Genomic DNA, 13569 nt, shown 5'->3' with positions numbered 1-13569 from the left:
ATATATATACATATATATATATATATATATAAAATTTTTAACAGGACGTGTGATTTAACTGTTATAGGAAACTCTCATGGCAGACACTAGCTCTTTGTCAATGTAGACTAGCCCTGGCCCTGCAATTTATAGCCTATGGCAATAAGAGATAAAGTTCACTCCATCAGGAGACAGCACAGAAAAGATTTGAACGTGAGTGTCTCTGACTAAGGTTGCCTCTCTATACATTACTCCATGAAACATATATAATAATAAAATATCACTTATTTCTGATATATTTTCTGAAGAGGGGGCAGTTTGTACAGTGGAAAGAGCATTGCCTCTGCAGTTATAGAATGTAGGTACAGATGATGCCTGTAACTGGCTACAAGACCTTGACGAAGACCCTTAATCAACCCAACCACATCTCATCTATCTGTACTATTCCCAGTTTCCCCACTCAGCACAACTAGGATGTAAGTTCTGGAAGGGCAGGGGTTATTTTTTTTTCATTTTGTATTTGTAAGGATTATTTTTTTTTTCATTTTGTATTTGTAAGTCCAGTACTTAACACAGCATTTGGCACACAGGAAGCACTTAAGATATGCATTTCCTTTCCTTCCTTTTCTCATTCTTTCTTTTCCTCTCTATCTTTTATCTACATGTCATGTTATGCTTAAGAAGCCTATAATTCTTCAGAAGGAATAGGGTCTAAGAAACAGGGAAAAGAATGAATATTTTTAAAGTATCTATTATGTGTTCAGGCAAGGTGATTTAAATATTATCTCACTTGGTCTCACAATGACTTTGTGAGGGAGTAGCTACTATTATGCCCATTTTACAGAAAAGGAAACTGAGGTGAGGTAACTTGCCCAGAGTCACACAGCTAGTAAGTGGCAAAGGCTGGACATGTTTTGCCCCATACTTCATCTACTGTACCACCTAGTTTTCCAGTGGACAAAGTTCCTATGGTAGCACTTGGCCTCAGAATGAAGAGTATCTGGATGTAAGTCCTGCCTCTGGCAGTCCTACCAGTGCGATTCTGGACATATCACTTAATATCTCAGTGCCCTAGGGAATCCTCTAAGACAAAACTAAGAGCTGAGTAAAACTTCTGGATTAGTGGAGGCAATTTCCAGATGAAAGTTTTCTTATACAGGTCACAGGTCCAACTGAACCTAAACCAACCAATCAGTCAACCAAACAGATGCAACCCCTCATCTGACCTTCACAACATCCCTGTGAATGAGAAAATGAAGTGTCAGAAGATCGTGTTGGGAATCCCAGTTCTATTGTGCTCTTTACTCCTTGAATAGCCTTGAAGAACTCACTTCTCTACCACACAGTAAAAAAGGTCACATAATTTGAAGTCAAGAGACCATGAGCTAGCTAATATCTCCTTTTTAAATTTACTATCTGTGTAATCTTGGGGAAATACTTTAATTTCTCTAAACCTTAGTCTCCTCATCTATAAAATGAGAGAGTTGGATGAGGTTGCCTCCAGGGTCTTTGATGAGCTCTGGTTCTGTGATCCTAGGTTTTCCATTCTCATACTTGTCACTGAATGGACTGAATGTGGTTGGTTGGTTGTCTTTTGTTGTACTTGAAAATGACATCAATGTGTTGGGGTCAATGTACAGTAATGTGTTTGCCCGTGATTGGCCAGACCAATATAATCTTGGAAGTTTCTGCCACAGGTCAGGCACAAAAAAACCCTTATGAACATTTGGGATGGAGATGTCTCTACATTTGTAGATTTAATGAGAAGAAAAAAGACAACTAAAGAGGCTTTCTAAAGTTTAAATATCTTAAGAAAACCAGTGGGAAATTGAGCTAACCATTTCTGTGCTAACAATTGAAATCCCTTCATCCCCTCAATGACATATTCCCAGAAATCATTTGGGTTCTTTTTTTCCCTTTCCACAGGACAAGGCATCTATTGCCAGCAGGGATGATGGATTAGTGTTAGTATCTGCATCTCTCTCAAAAAACCGTGTCTGAGTACAAATGAAAGTCATCTAAGAGCATCACACAAGGTGAAATGTGAAAGACAAGGGGGTGGCGGGTTTAACTATGTTCTAAATGTCTCAAGTCTGTGTTTTGGATAGGATCAAAGCAATAAGATGGAGTGATCACAAACTGTTAAATCATCATTAAAAATGCATTTATAGAGGCTTAATGGTGATGGGGGAAATAAATATCTCCTTTAGCTCTTAAACCTTAATTAAATGTTTTAGTATTAATTGCTATTTATTTAAGGGACAATAAGTAGCCTAGTAAATCTAAGTGGTCTCTCTGCAAGTCTTCTATTAATGCTCATGCCCAGGCATTGTTCATGGGAATCAGAGACTACACAGAGTCCAAATTCTCTCATCTCAGTAAGTGATAAACTGCGTGTCAGAAACACACCAACTGAATCTTTAAACATTTATCAAGGACTAACAAGGCTGTTTGCATAGGTCTGCCTGGTTTATTTCCATGGGGATAAAAAAGAAAGGAAATGAAAGTATAACAGAATTGAACTACTTTGCTTTTTTCAATAATATATTGTTTCTTGTTCAGTGCAACACTCTCATCATCTCAAGAAAAGATCCTGAGACTGGGAGGTCTTAAGCCTTGTGTTTCTTCTCGACCCTGTCACTGATTTAGTGTGTAAAATCTAGCAAATCATTCAAACATTATAACTCAGAATATTCCTTGTCTCTAAAATAGGTATTAAGGGGCAGCCGGGTAGCTTAGTGGGAGCCAGGCCTAGAGATGGAGGTCCTAGGTTCAAATCTGGCCTCAGGCACTTCACAGCTGTGTGACCCTGGGCAAGTCACTTAACCCCTACCACCTACCCCTTACCACTCTTATGTCTTAGAACCAATACCCAGTATTGATTCTAAGGTGGAAGGTAAGGGTTTAAAAAAATAAAATAAAATAAAATAGGTAACACTGCAATCCCATCAACAAGATAACCCCTCCAATAGTATATATAGGTCCTAATAATATCTTTTCATAACATAGGAGGTCTACGGTCCATGTTCTTTGCAAATTTTCTAGTATAGGTCCACCCAATGTATTGAAGGACTTCCTTTAGAACTCTTGGCACTGAGTAGATATAATGGTATACATATTCTGTGAATACAGTATACTTTGCATTTAATTCATGATGACAATGGACAAAATGGGTAAACCACAGGAATAATGCCTAGCCATGCTTGAAATAATGAATAATGCAGGGAGTATTCTAATAGTCAAATGGGCTGCCTTGAGAGAAGGCAATGAGCTCTGCTTAACTGGTGGGTCTTCAAAGACTTGATGAGTACTTGGGAATTTTGGAATAAGGAATTGCTCTTGGATAGAGTTGGGCTTAATGATCATTGAGGTTACTCTTCTTATATTCTACGATTTACTCAAAAACTTATCCAGAAGTTGGTTTTTTTGTAAACTCTCAAAAGGAAGACCTTCATAGACATAGCATCTGAGGGTGGGAAGAGGCCACAATGACCACTAAGAGAAGTCCAAACTGAAATAGAATCCCCACTACAGTGGATCTGGCAAGTAATCACCCAGCCTTTGCTGAAGACCACCATTGAGATGAGATTCATTATCTGATACAGCATAGCCTGCTTTGGGGCAGCTGTAATAATGCTATCCAGAGCCAAGAAGGAATCTCCTCCCAGTCATTTCTCCTACCCCATTTTCTCAGCACATACAAAAGACACTTATCTTGGATCAGAGAGTCAGAGAGACCCTGAGATGGAAGGGAACTCATAGGTTACCAAGGACAATGCTCTCATTTTAGATTTGTGGATACCAAGACCCAGAGAGATTAAAAATGACTGGCAACAGAATTTCTAAGTAGCAAAACTCGACTTTAAGATCATGTCTTCTGATCCTGTATGGGCCAGGAAACTGGATTCAACAACCAGATCTGATATTAGCCCATGAACAAGTAACTTGAGCACTCTGAGTTATAAGATCAGAAATTTAGAGATGAAAGGAACACTGGAAAATTCATACTCCTTCATTTTGTAGAAAAGGAAACTGAAAAGTAGAAACATTGAAGTGACTTGCTCAATGGGTTTGCACTGTAAGTGGCAGAGACAGGTTTTGAACCTAGATCATCTGACTCCCATCTCACTATTTCTCAACTACATTATTGTGGTAATCATTCTTGGTTTAGTCTTAATTTTAAATTAGATATATCTCTACTCTTCATTTATTTTCCTTATCATTTTTCTTTCTCTTCTCTTATTTTAATATTTCAATAATGTATTTTAATTTTGTTTTCCCTTCCTCCTCTTAGTGCAGTGATTTAGCATAGAAGAAACTCATGAATGTCTGAAGAATGGGTATAATTATATTGATATGATCTGTCCCATGAGGCTTTTTGGTGTGAAATCATAAAATGAGAGAGGAATGTGAAAACATAGAAGTTCCCTTTCCTTTTGTTGTGTGAAAACAGCTCAGCACCTGTTTGGGGATAAGAAAACTTAAATCTAAGAGACATGATTTAGGGTTTGGGATATCACTTCCAGTTCCAGAAGTTCTAGGAGAGTATCTAGTGCCTATGTTCATAATGTACAACTATAAGCATTTTGTTTGGACACCGAGACTGGGGGAGGAGGAGGCTTCCAAAATTTGCTTCTGGTGGAGGAAATTGAATGTGGCCCTCTGTATTATGCAGGGTTTGTCTGGAGAAGAGTTAGTGCTTGTTTTTTTAATTAAAAAAAATTTAAACCCTTACTTTCCACTTTAGAAGCAGTACTAAGCATAGGTTCCAAGGCAGAAGAGTGGTTAGGGTTAGACAATGAGGGTTAAGTGACTTGCCCAGGGTCACCCAGCTAGGAAATGTCTGAGGTCAGATTTGAACCCAGGACCTCCTATATCTAAGTCTGTCTCTCAATCCACTGAGCTACGCAGCTGCCCCCCAGAGCTGAAGCTTGTTAAGGAAACAAGAGGAAGTGTTGCCAATGCCCTATAAATTTTTAGGTCACAGTGGCTCAGAAGTACTCTTCTGATGGAGAATAACAAGGCGAGGAGCAGGTGGAGGAAATATGATTCCAGTTGGTGCTCCAAGTGTTCCAGCCTGGGCCAGAGCGCCATTCATCCCACATTAGTTAGGGCTATCCTGAAATGACAATAAGGAATTTCTCTATTTCCCATTGGGGACTCTGCCTTCATTTGGACGTACCACTGATACTTTCTAGGAGTTCTCACTTCCAGAACATCTGGTCTTTCATATGGGGTCAGCCTAGAAACTTTACCACATTCATTCTATTGTGTTCCTGCTTTCATTTTTTTTTTTAACATAATAGAGTGCTGGCAACTGTTTGGCTCCATCGGTCCAGAGTGTTCCCCACAACAAAACAGAAGCTTTTTTCATTAGTAAGCAGGCTCTCGGTCGCTAGCTGAGCTAGAACTACAAAGCCAGCATCTTCTGCGGTCTTAATGGCATTAATTAAGGTGGGCTGACAAAGGTGACATGAGTCTGATGAATATCCAGTGTCCAAGAGAGCTGACCCTATTAAACCGATTTGGGAAAGAACTCATCTTACCTGCTCTGCCCACCGATACCCAGCAAAATCTATTGTATTTTGATTCACTTTCCATTCTAATCTAATTACATTTCTTTGTCTGTTGGCTGAACATCATGCTAAGCAGGCCATTCTGGCTCTGGGACAGGGAATGAGGGTTGGAAATTTGATTTGCAGTGAATATGCGATTCATTAGAGTTGGGATTAGGGACTGTCCAATTCATTGCTATTCCTGAAAGCTGTGTGTGAGCCTGGATCCCAGCCTAGAGCAAATGCCACCGCCTTAGTCCTTGATGGGTTCTAAGGCTGCTTTCTTGGCAAACGCCTTCCCCTTGCCTGAATCCCTCTCGTTCTCAAATACCTACCTGCACTCCTCACTTTCTTCCTCCTCCTCCTCCTCCTGGCAAATGAGGCTAAAAAGCAGCCGTCTCTGATTATCTGTACGCTCTCTTTGCTCCTGTTGTGACGTGCGTGCGGAAAGGATTTCCTATAGGCAAAGTGTCTCCTACAGTAAATGCGCTAAATGCAAATCATTGGAAAACCTCTGATTGCATCTCCAGACTCTGCATAGAACATATGCAGTCAGAGAGGTAAAATGCAGTTTATACCACCCGGCCCAAATGTTCAGAAGATTCAGCAAAGAAGAAAGCAATTTACCGTTAGCATTAAAGTTAATATCATTGAAAGCAAACCAAATGTTCTTATCCAGCAGAGCGTGGAAAATTCATCCTGTCTTGGTACCAGTCCCTGGTTTCAAATTAGTAGATATGTCTCAACTCTTCACTTTCTTTCTTTATCATTCTCTTCCTTATCTCTTATTTTTATATTCAAAATTATATTTTAATTTAGTGCCCCCCCCCTCCCTTCCTCCTGGTGTAAAGACATGTGATAGAGGAGAGATTCATGCACACTTAGTGGCTGGCCTAATCTTCTTCTGTTAAGGGAAATGAGAACTGTAATTGTAACTTGTTTCAAGAAGAAATTTTCCCCTGCCATGCATACCGTTTGAGAAACTGGTGGCTTCTTTGGGAACCGACACGCCATTAAAAATAATAACAATAATAGGCATGAAAAATTGGTCCACGTCCATTTGCTATTCTGCCCTATTGGAGAATTTATATTGGATTTAATAGAAAGGAAAACAAAAGGATTAGTCATCTGGTTTGCATTCAGTGGCTAATGTTGTTGTGGGTTCTTCTATGGGTAGAGAACTAGTCAAAGTGATGGAGAATAGGAGGACTGGGAGAGGGGGAGAGGGACCGTAATAATGTCTGAAGAGTGGTACGTACCAGGAAATAGACACATGGCGTCTGCCCTGCCCCCAGGAAGTAAAAGAGACTTCGGCCAGTCAGCAGGAGATTTCAAACCATTTCTCAGACACAAAGGCCACAGGAATTAGATGTCGGTCAGAAGAAGAAGGTCTGCAGCGAGCAGAAAAATAGGCTTGCGCGTGCTGGTACATAACACACAATAGGCAAGCCAGGTCAGGCCTGCTTTGAAAAAAAATCCAACTAGCTTCTTTAGAAGAAAGAAAGAAAATGAGAATTCACTCTAAAGTAATGCTTTGGATTGGCTCTTTGGCTTTTCTGCAAAACAGACCTATCGTCCTTTATTCTCCCACCAGAGAGTTATTCTGACCAGCGAGCGATTTCTCCTCCAAATCCCAGGAGAAGAACTTGAAAGGAAAACATGCTTAGTTGCTTCATGACATTTTGGATACCATGGAGTGGGCCCAAAGGATGGGTTCTGGCAGAGTTAGCTCATCTTCCCGGGCATTTCTGCACTTAAGATTCTTATCTCTCTCTCAATTGCTACCTTAAAGAAAGGCCAACACCCCAGAAGTCTGGGACAAAGAAGGAGCTTCAGATGTGTGCCAGTTGGCAGGCATTGCTATGTCATGTCACTTTTCATTGATATATTTTTTAAGGCCAATGGGAGGCAGGGAAGGAAGAGTCCAATAAAGCATTACCTTAGGGGGAAAATAAAGCAGTGAACCCTGTTCCAACCAATGTTTTTCTCCTCTGTAGGAGACTCCAGACAAAGCAAACCAGAGACATCAATGATGTGCTTGATAAAAACAGACGTGAGAAAGGACAGTGAGACAGAACAGAAGCAAAGAGATCTACATCACCCCCCAACCCCATGAGACCCCAGCATTGGTTGGCTATAGTCCATGTCCAAGAAAACACACACAACATTCAATGAAATGGTTTGAAAATCCTTTTTTCTTTTTTTCAATTTTTTTTAAATCTACTCAGCCCACTGCAATCCTAGATCATGAAAATCCAAGCTCTTAGGATTACTGAAGGAGGTTTCAAAAGGTGTTTGGCAAAACAATTCATTGGGAGCTGCTCCTCCTCGGGTACCTATATCGAGAAGAAGGGTTTTATGTAATGAGCATAATGGAGACTCCAACATGGAGAGGAAAAAGAGAAGGAAAGATTGTGGCGAGATGCCACTGAAAGAGAAAAAAAGGAGGAAAAGAAAATGCTAATTTGATTTAATTAGACAAGAAAACACATCAAACTATGGGACAAAGTTGGTGAACGTTGGTGAAAATCTCAAGCAGTTATTCATAGACGCATGCTGGGATGATTTTCCTTCGTATGAAATAACAATATAATTTTAACCTACATACATCATACATCAACCATTTCCAAAAGGCTAGCAATAGGAGCATTTCCTGTTTTGCAACTGAGGGCACTTTCCATGATCATCAGGTTTCCTCGGTCCTGCAAATACTCTACGTAGGCATTGGACTTCCTGGCCTCTCAGGCAACTTCTTCTCTGATGTCTTATTAACATGCTTTCAGTTCAGTATCAGAGACTCATGGGATCAAAGGACCATAGATTTAAGATTGGCCATCAAGACCAACTCTCTTCTTTTACAGTTGAGGAAATGGAATCTTAGATTGATTATGACTGACTTGCCCAGGGTTATATAGCTAATAAGTATCAGAGACAAATTTGAACCCAGGTCTTCCTAACACCAAGTCCAACATTCTATTCACCCTAGATGCCAGGATAACTAAACAAAAACCTTCAGGTTATTTACCCTACTATATTGTAATTTGATTCTGGGTAAACCTTTGGGTGCCAAGTTCAGATCTATAATGAGGAAATGCCAATGGATTTTTAGGGCATTTCTTGGCATATTTCTTGAAAGGATAAATAGGAAAAATCAATAATAAACAATAGCAGCATTTAATAAAGATAGGTCTAGGAAGTGAGCCTCATTGGAATTTGACATTTTGGCTTTACCTGCTGCTGACATTTCATTGACAGGTAGCCACAGCTACTGGCACGTGGAGTGGACAATAATAATCTGTTGATATCTAGAAGACCAATAAATACAAGGCTGCCATTTGGACTCTAGGGGACAACAACAGCACAAAAATTAAAGCACCAGACCAGGAAAGGGCCAGTGTGTTCCACCTTTGTACACTCTAAAGTACTATATTTTCCATTGCTATTACTATCACTGCTACTATTATTTATATTTCTCCTAATCCCTTGAATTTGGAATGAAACCAAGCTGATTAGAGCTCTTAGGGGGAGATGGAGGTATTGATAAAGAGACCTAACCACAACCCTTTTAATGAACTCTATCTGCAGAACATGTTACTAGCTATTTGCCTAAGTAGCCTTTCTATAATCTCAATGGTCAGAAACATTTGAGATAATTCTAGAAATATGAGCAAATTCTCAACTACATGAGTTGGGATCAGCCATGAGTCTTCCAAAACTCAACTGCATTTGCCCCAAAACTAAACTTACCTGTTTCCATTAAAGGTGGTTTTATACTCCCCAGTTGGGTGCAAAGTCTCATCGGTATACACGGGCACTGAGGTCCTAACACACTCATGTGAGCACTGCAGGGTTTCATTATAGGCGGTAAAGATATCCAAGTTGCTAGGCACCCGGGCAGGGGTGAAGTCCGTCAAGTTTTGGCAGCTCTCTTCTTGTTGATTGATTTTCCGTTGGTGGCTGTTTCTGCGAGTATTTCCACTTTGTGCACAGCTAAGAAAGAATGGTATGAAGTTGGGGACATGGAGTGGGGAATTGTGAGGTTGAGAGGGCAGGGAATGAGGGGTAACAGAACACACAAAGAGATCATCAACATTTGAACATGGGGTCTTCATTGCAAAGCATTAATTATACATCATTTAATATTAAATTGTAATTCCCAAGCTCTTCAGAAGGATCAAAGACAATCAAGCAATCAGTTCACTTTATTTTTTATATCAAATTTGAATTTTAAATGTGAGCCATTATGGCAGGGAGAATTATTGAAATGAGTGGTTTAGCCATGTTATCAGAAAGCTAGAGCCATGTTTGCTCAAAGAGTGTCAGCAAGGACAATGGTGTTAGCATGCTTTTCCTCCCTGATTCCTCTGTGGGACAAATAATTGGAATAGATAACTAGCCACCAAATAAAGCTATAATAGTTGAGAAACACTGGAGAGAGTATGAGAGGGGTTCAACAATTCATTCTGGAAGGCCCAAAATGAAAGAACTGAGGACTAATGGGAGAAATGGATTAGCCACACATACACACACACACATGCACATGCACATGTGTATATGTGTACATATATATCAATAGACATTCATATATGTCAATATGCATATGGTATGTAATATTTATGCCTATATACATATAAGCATGTATACATGTTTGTATATATATATATATATTCAAGTATATATATATATTATATGTGTGGATGTATATATATATATAAAATTGAGAGTACTTCTTATTGGCCACTGGGTCTCAATGATCATACTCATACCCCTAAGACCATTACTCCTGTCATTTTCCCTTTGGGGGTGTTTTAAACTTGGGATTTCTTTAAGTCCAGAGCCCCAAAGCTGGAAGCTAGACTCCATCTAATCAATATAGCATATAAATATAAAGTATATAGATAACTGTATGGCATAGATATTTGACTTATTATTCTAGTCTTAGGATCTTTGGAAAGAACTCAATCTATACTCATAAAATGGCTACTAGTTCTCTTTTCTCTATGGCATCTTGTTGGAAGAAGGGATAAGAAATAACTCAAAAGTATCAATGGTCTATGGAATGAAGCAGATGATTTATCATGCGATCTACTTCATAGTATGTAATATCTGAAGCAAGAGAGATAGTAAGTGTCTAGTCCTTCCAGTAGCAAAATAATAAATTTCATTGGCCATTTTTCAGATATGTGTATCTGGTACATGGTAGTCTCTCTTGAGCAGCCCACAGAAGTGACAAAAGGAGGAGGACAAATGCCTTGGGGGATAACTGGCCTATATAAGATAATATGTTCAAATGGAATCCATCTTAAGACATGTTCCTTGATGTTATGCTCTAATGTCAATCTAATCATAGGATTAGAATTAAGTCCTCCTATTTTATACATGAGGAACTAATAATTGTGGGAGAAATCGACTAGCCAAGATCAAAAAGAAGAAAATAACAGACCCAGGACCCAAACTCAGTTCTTCTGATTGCAGAGGTATCACACACTTTCCATGGTATGGGTTGTCTCTTCTCCTTGATATTATATTGATGCTCTCTATGATTTAGATCTCTTGAGAATGGTTAAATTGGAAGCAGGAAGGGTAACAAATTACATTCTTCCTTCTACTTGAATGTCATAGCTAGTCAATGGCTTAATTTCTTCATATGATTGTGGCAGAGGTGATGGAGGGGAGTGTGCATGATTCATTGGGTAAAACAGATCTCCTTTACTTTTCTACCCTAAAACTGATTTTTAAGAGGGTAAATTTAACAATATATAAATCCTCATAAAGTATATTGTTATTTGGGATGCAGAGGAAACTCAAACCAACTTATCCATTAGGAAAGAGCAGATGAGTTGCCCAACCAGTTTGGAGTGCCCTAGGTTGATCCTCTGCTCCTTCCTCCTGCTGGAATCATCACCCCATTGCTCTATAGAGGCTTTCCAAAGAAACTCAAAGGGGACACGCTCTTTTCATGGAATGAGACTACTCTTTTCTATTTGGGTCTCACCTAGGTCCCCCTTGAAAACTGTTTTGGTCACAGAACATTACTTCTGATACAGAGCAATGGATGTCACTTTGTAGACCCATCCTGGAAAGCTTTCCCTACAGATATGTAGAGCAAAATGGGCTCAAATAATCCCTCTTTGCCGATCTGGCTGACCCCTATCTAACAAACTCCATTCTGCTCCTATGCCTGACTACCCTTCATTTGTTTGAAGAGAAAGCTCTGTGGGCATAGGGTTTTTCTAAAAGTTTCTTGGCCCCTTTGAGCTCATTCAAACATCCTCTGTGGCTATGTGATACTGTGGATATTTGGTGCTGTGTTCTCTAATTCCATCAACCAAATAACCAACTAACTCCCTTCCCAGTCCTGTTCTTGGGGGCTTGGATGCCCTTTGTACCTATCATCCAGTATTTCTTTTAGATTATTATCTGGAGACAGCAAGGGGCTCATTTAGGGCCATTACACTACAATAGAACTGAGCTATGAAGCAAGAAAGGTAGCACATTTTCTGGAAGAATAACTACCTGCAGAATGGGGTTGGGGGAGATATTAAAGGGGCTTCCAAAATGCCTTTGTAAAGAGTGAGGTTACCCAATGGCTCTCACAATTTCCCTAGTGATGTAGGTGGGGTAGTGGTAGTGGCAGCTATACAACATCTAGCAAATCTGACCTCAAAGTAGGCCAATTTCGATAAGAAAACAGGCAAAGGCAGGGATGCCTGAAGCGAAGAACTAACCTATTTCACTATTTGCAGAGCTGATGTGGAAGGGAAAACCAGAGAGCAAATTACACTAGGAAAGTGAATGAAATCATCCACGGAGGCAAGACAGAGAAGAAGAAGGCAGAGAAGAGAAAAGAGTCCTAAACTAGGGGAATCTCAGGGGAGGTATGGGAACAACCAATAGATGCTGAAAGAAGGTGAGAAAAGGAAATAATACCCATTGGATGATGGTAGGCTCAGCTGATTCTCATCTTTGGAAGTTGCTTTTGGATCAGAGAGGCGGGTTAGGGAACACGAGCAATAAGGCTCCTGGGAAGCTTTTTGAATATGGTTGGTGCTCAGTGTAGCTCCTGCTGAGGGAGTCATGGGGCAGGATGATTTGTCCTAAATAACAGGTGTAGCTTTGGATACAATAGCTAGTCTAAGTAGTAACAGCAAAGAAGGCCAGCAAGCTTAGATACTGGGGAATCAGCTAAAAAGAACACTGATTTGGAAACTGAAAATAATAGTAATAATAGTAATAAAGACAGTTGTCTTTTTTCTTAGTGAAATAACAGACAGTGGGATATATCTTGTATTCATGAATCTGGAACTAGAAGGGATCTTGGAGGTCTATCCAGGCTGCCTAGAACATACACATTTTATAAAGGAGGAAACTGAGGTTTGAAGAGCAAGGCGATTTGTCCCAGGGCCACCCAACTAGTAAATGTCAGAGGAGGGGTTTGAATCCACATCTTCTTTGCCTTCATATCCACCATTCTGATAAATTCCTTACCACATTCTTCCCCCCAAGGCGTAGGGGCCCACAAGACAGTCACCTTACCCTGTTTTCCCCCAAGCCAGAAGGATCCTTACCAATTTTTTAAGACAAGAGTTGTAATCAGAGCAGCTATAACCATGATGAGGGAGACAGTGATGGTTATTATCTGATGGACAGCCAGACCTGTAAAGAAAGAAAGAAAAGGAGGAGAGTGGAGATGGGGGGAAAGGGGATAAAATATCCATGAAATTAATGAGCAAAGAGGAAGGGCAAACTTTTAAAGGTAAAAAGGACATTAGTGTTACTTGGTTAAAAAAATCCAATCAAATAAATAGTTAAGCATAATTCATGACCAGCCTTCCAACTCCTCTGAAATGAATAGTGAGTCACATTGCAGATTAGAAAAGATGACAGCCACCTGAGTGATCTCTTTTCTAGGACATAGTGTGGGACACTTGCTGCAAGTGGGATCAAAGAACCACAAAGCCCCTGGGGAAGATACTGGCTTTGGGCTCATTGATTTTCAATAATTCCCCTTTTCCCCAGGACTTCAGTTCACACC

At 39.9% G+C, this 13569-nt stretch overlaps 1 protein-coding gene across 1 annotated transcript in view; it reads right to left on the bottom strand.

The window, feature by feature from the left end:
* Positions 1-6843: 6843 nt before the first annotated feature.
* The window catches only part of AJAP1 (adherens junctions associated protein 1), a 201115-nt gene continuing 194389 nt past the window's right edge, over positions 6844-13569 (bottom strand). The window contains exons 3-5 of the mRNA XM_044668655.1: positions 13103-13190; positions 9282-9524; positions 6844-6925 (exon numbers count right to left, since the gene is read on the bottom strand). Coding sequence (XP_044524590.1) covers positions 6853-6925; positions 9282-9524; positions 13103-13190 — 404 coding nt within the window. The 3' untranslated portion in view covers positions 6844-6852. The remainder of the gene's footprint in view (positions 6926-9281; positions 9525-13102; positions 13191-13569) is intronic.

Source organism: Gracilinanus agilis, chromosome 3, assembly GCF_016433145.1.
Source record: "Gracilinanus agilis isolate LMUSP501 chromosome 3, AgileGrace, whole genome shotgun sequence".
NCBI lineage: Eukaryota > Metazoa > Chordata > Mammalia > Didelphimorphia > Didelphidae > Gracilinanus > Gracilinanus agilis.
Note: the sequence above shows the minus strand (reverse complement) of the source record. Positions and strands in the feature narration are given on the sequence as shown.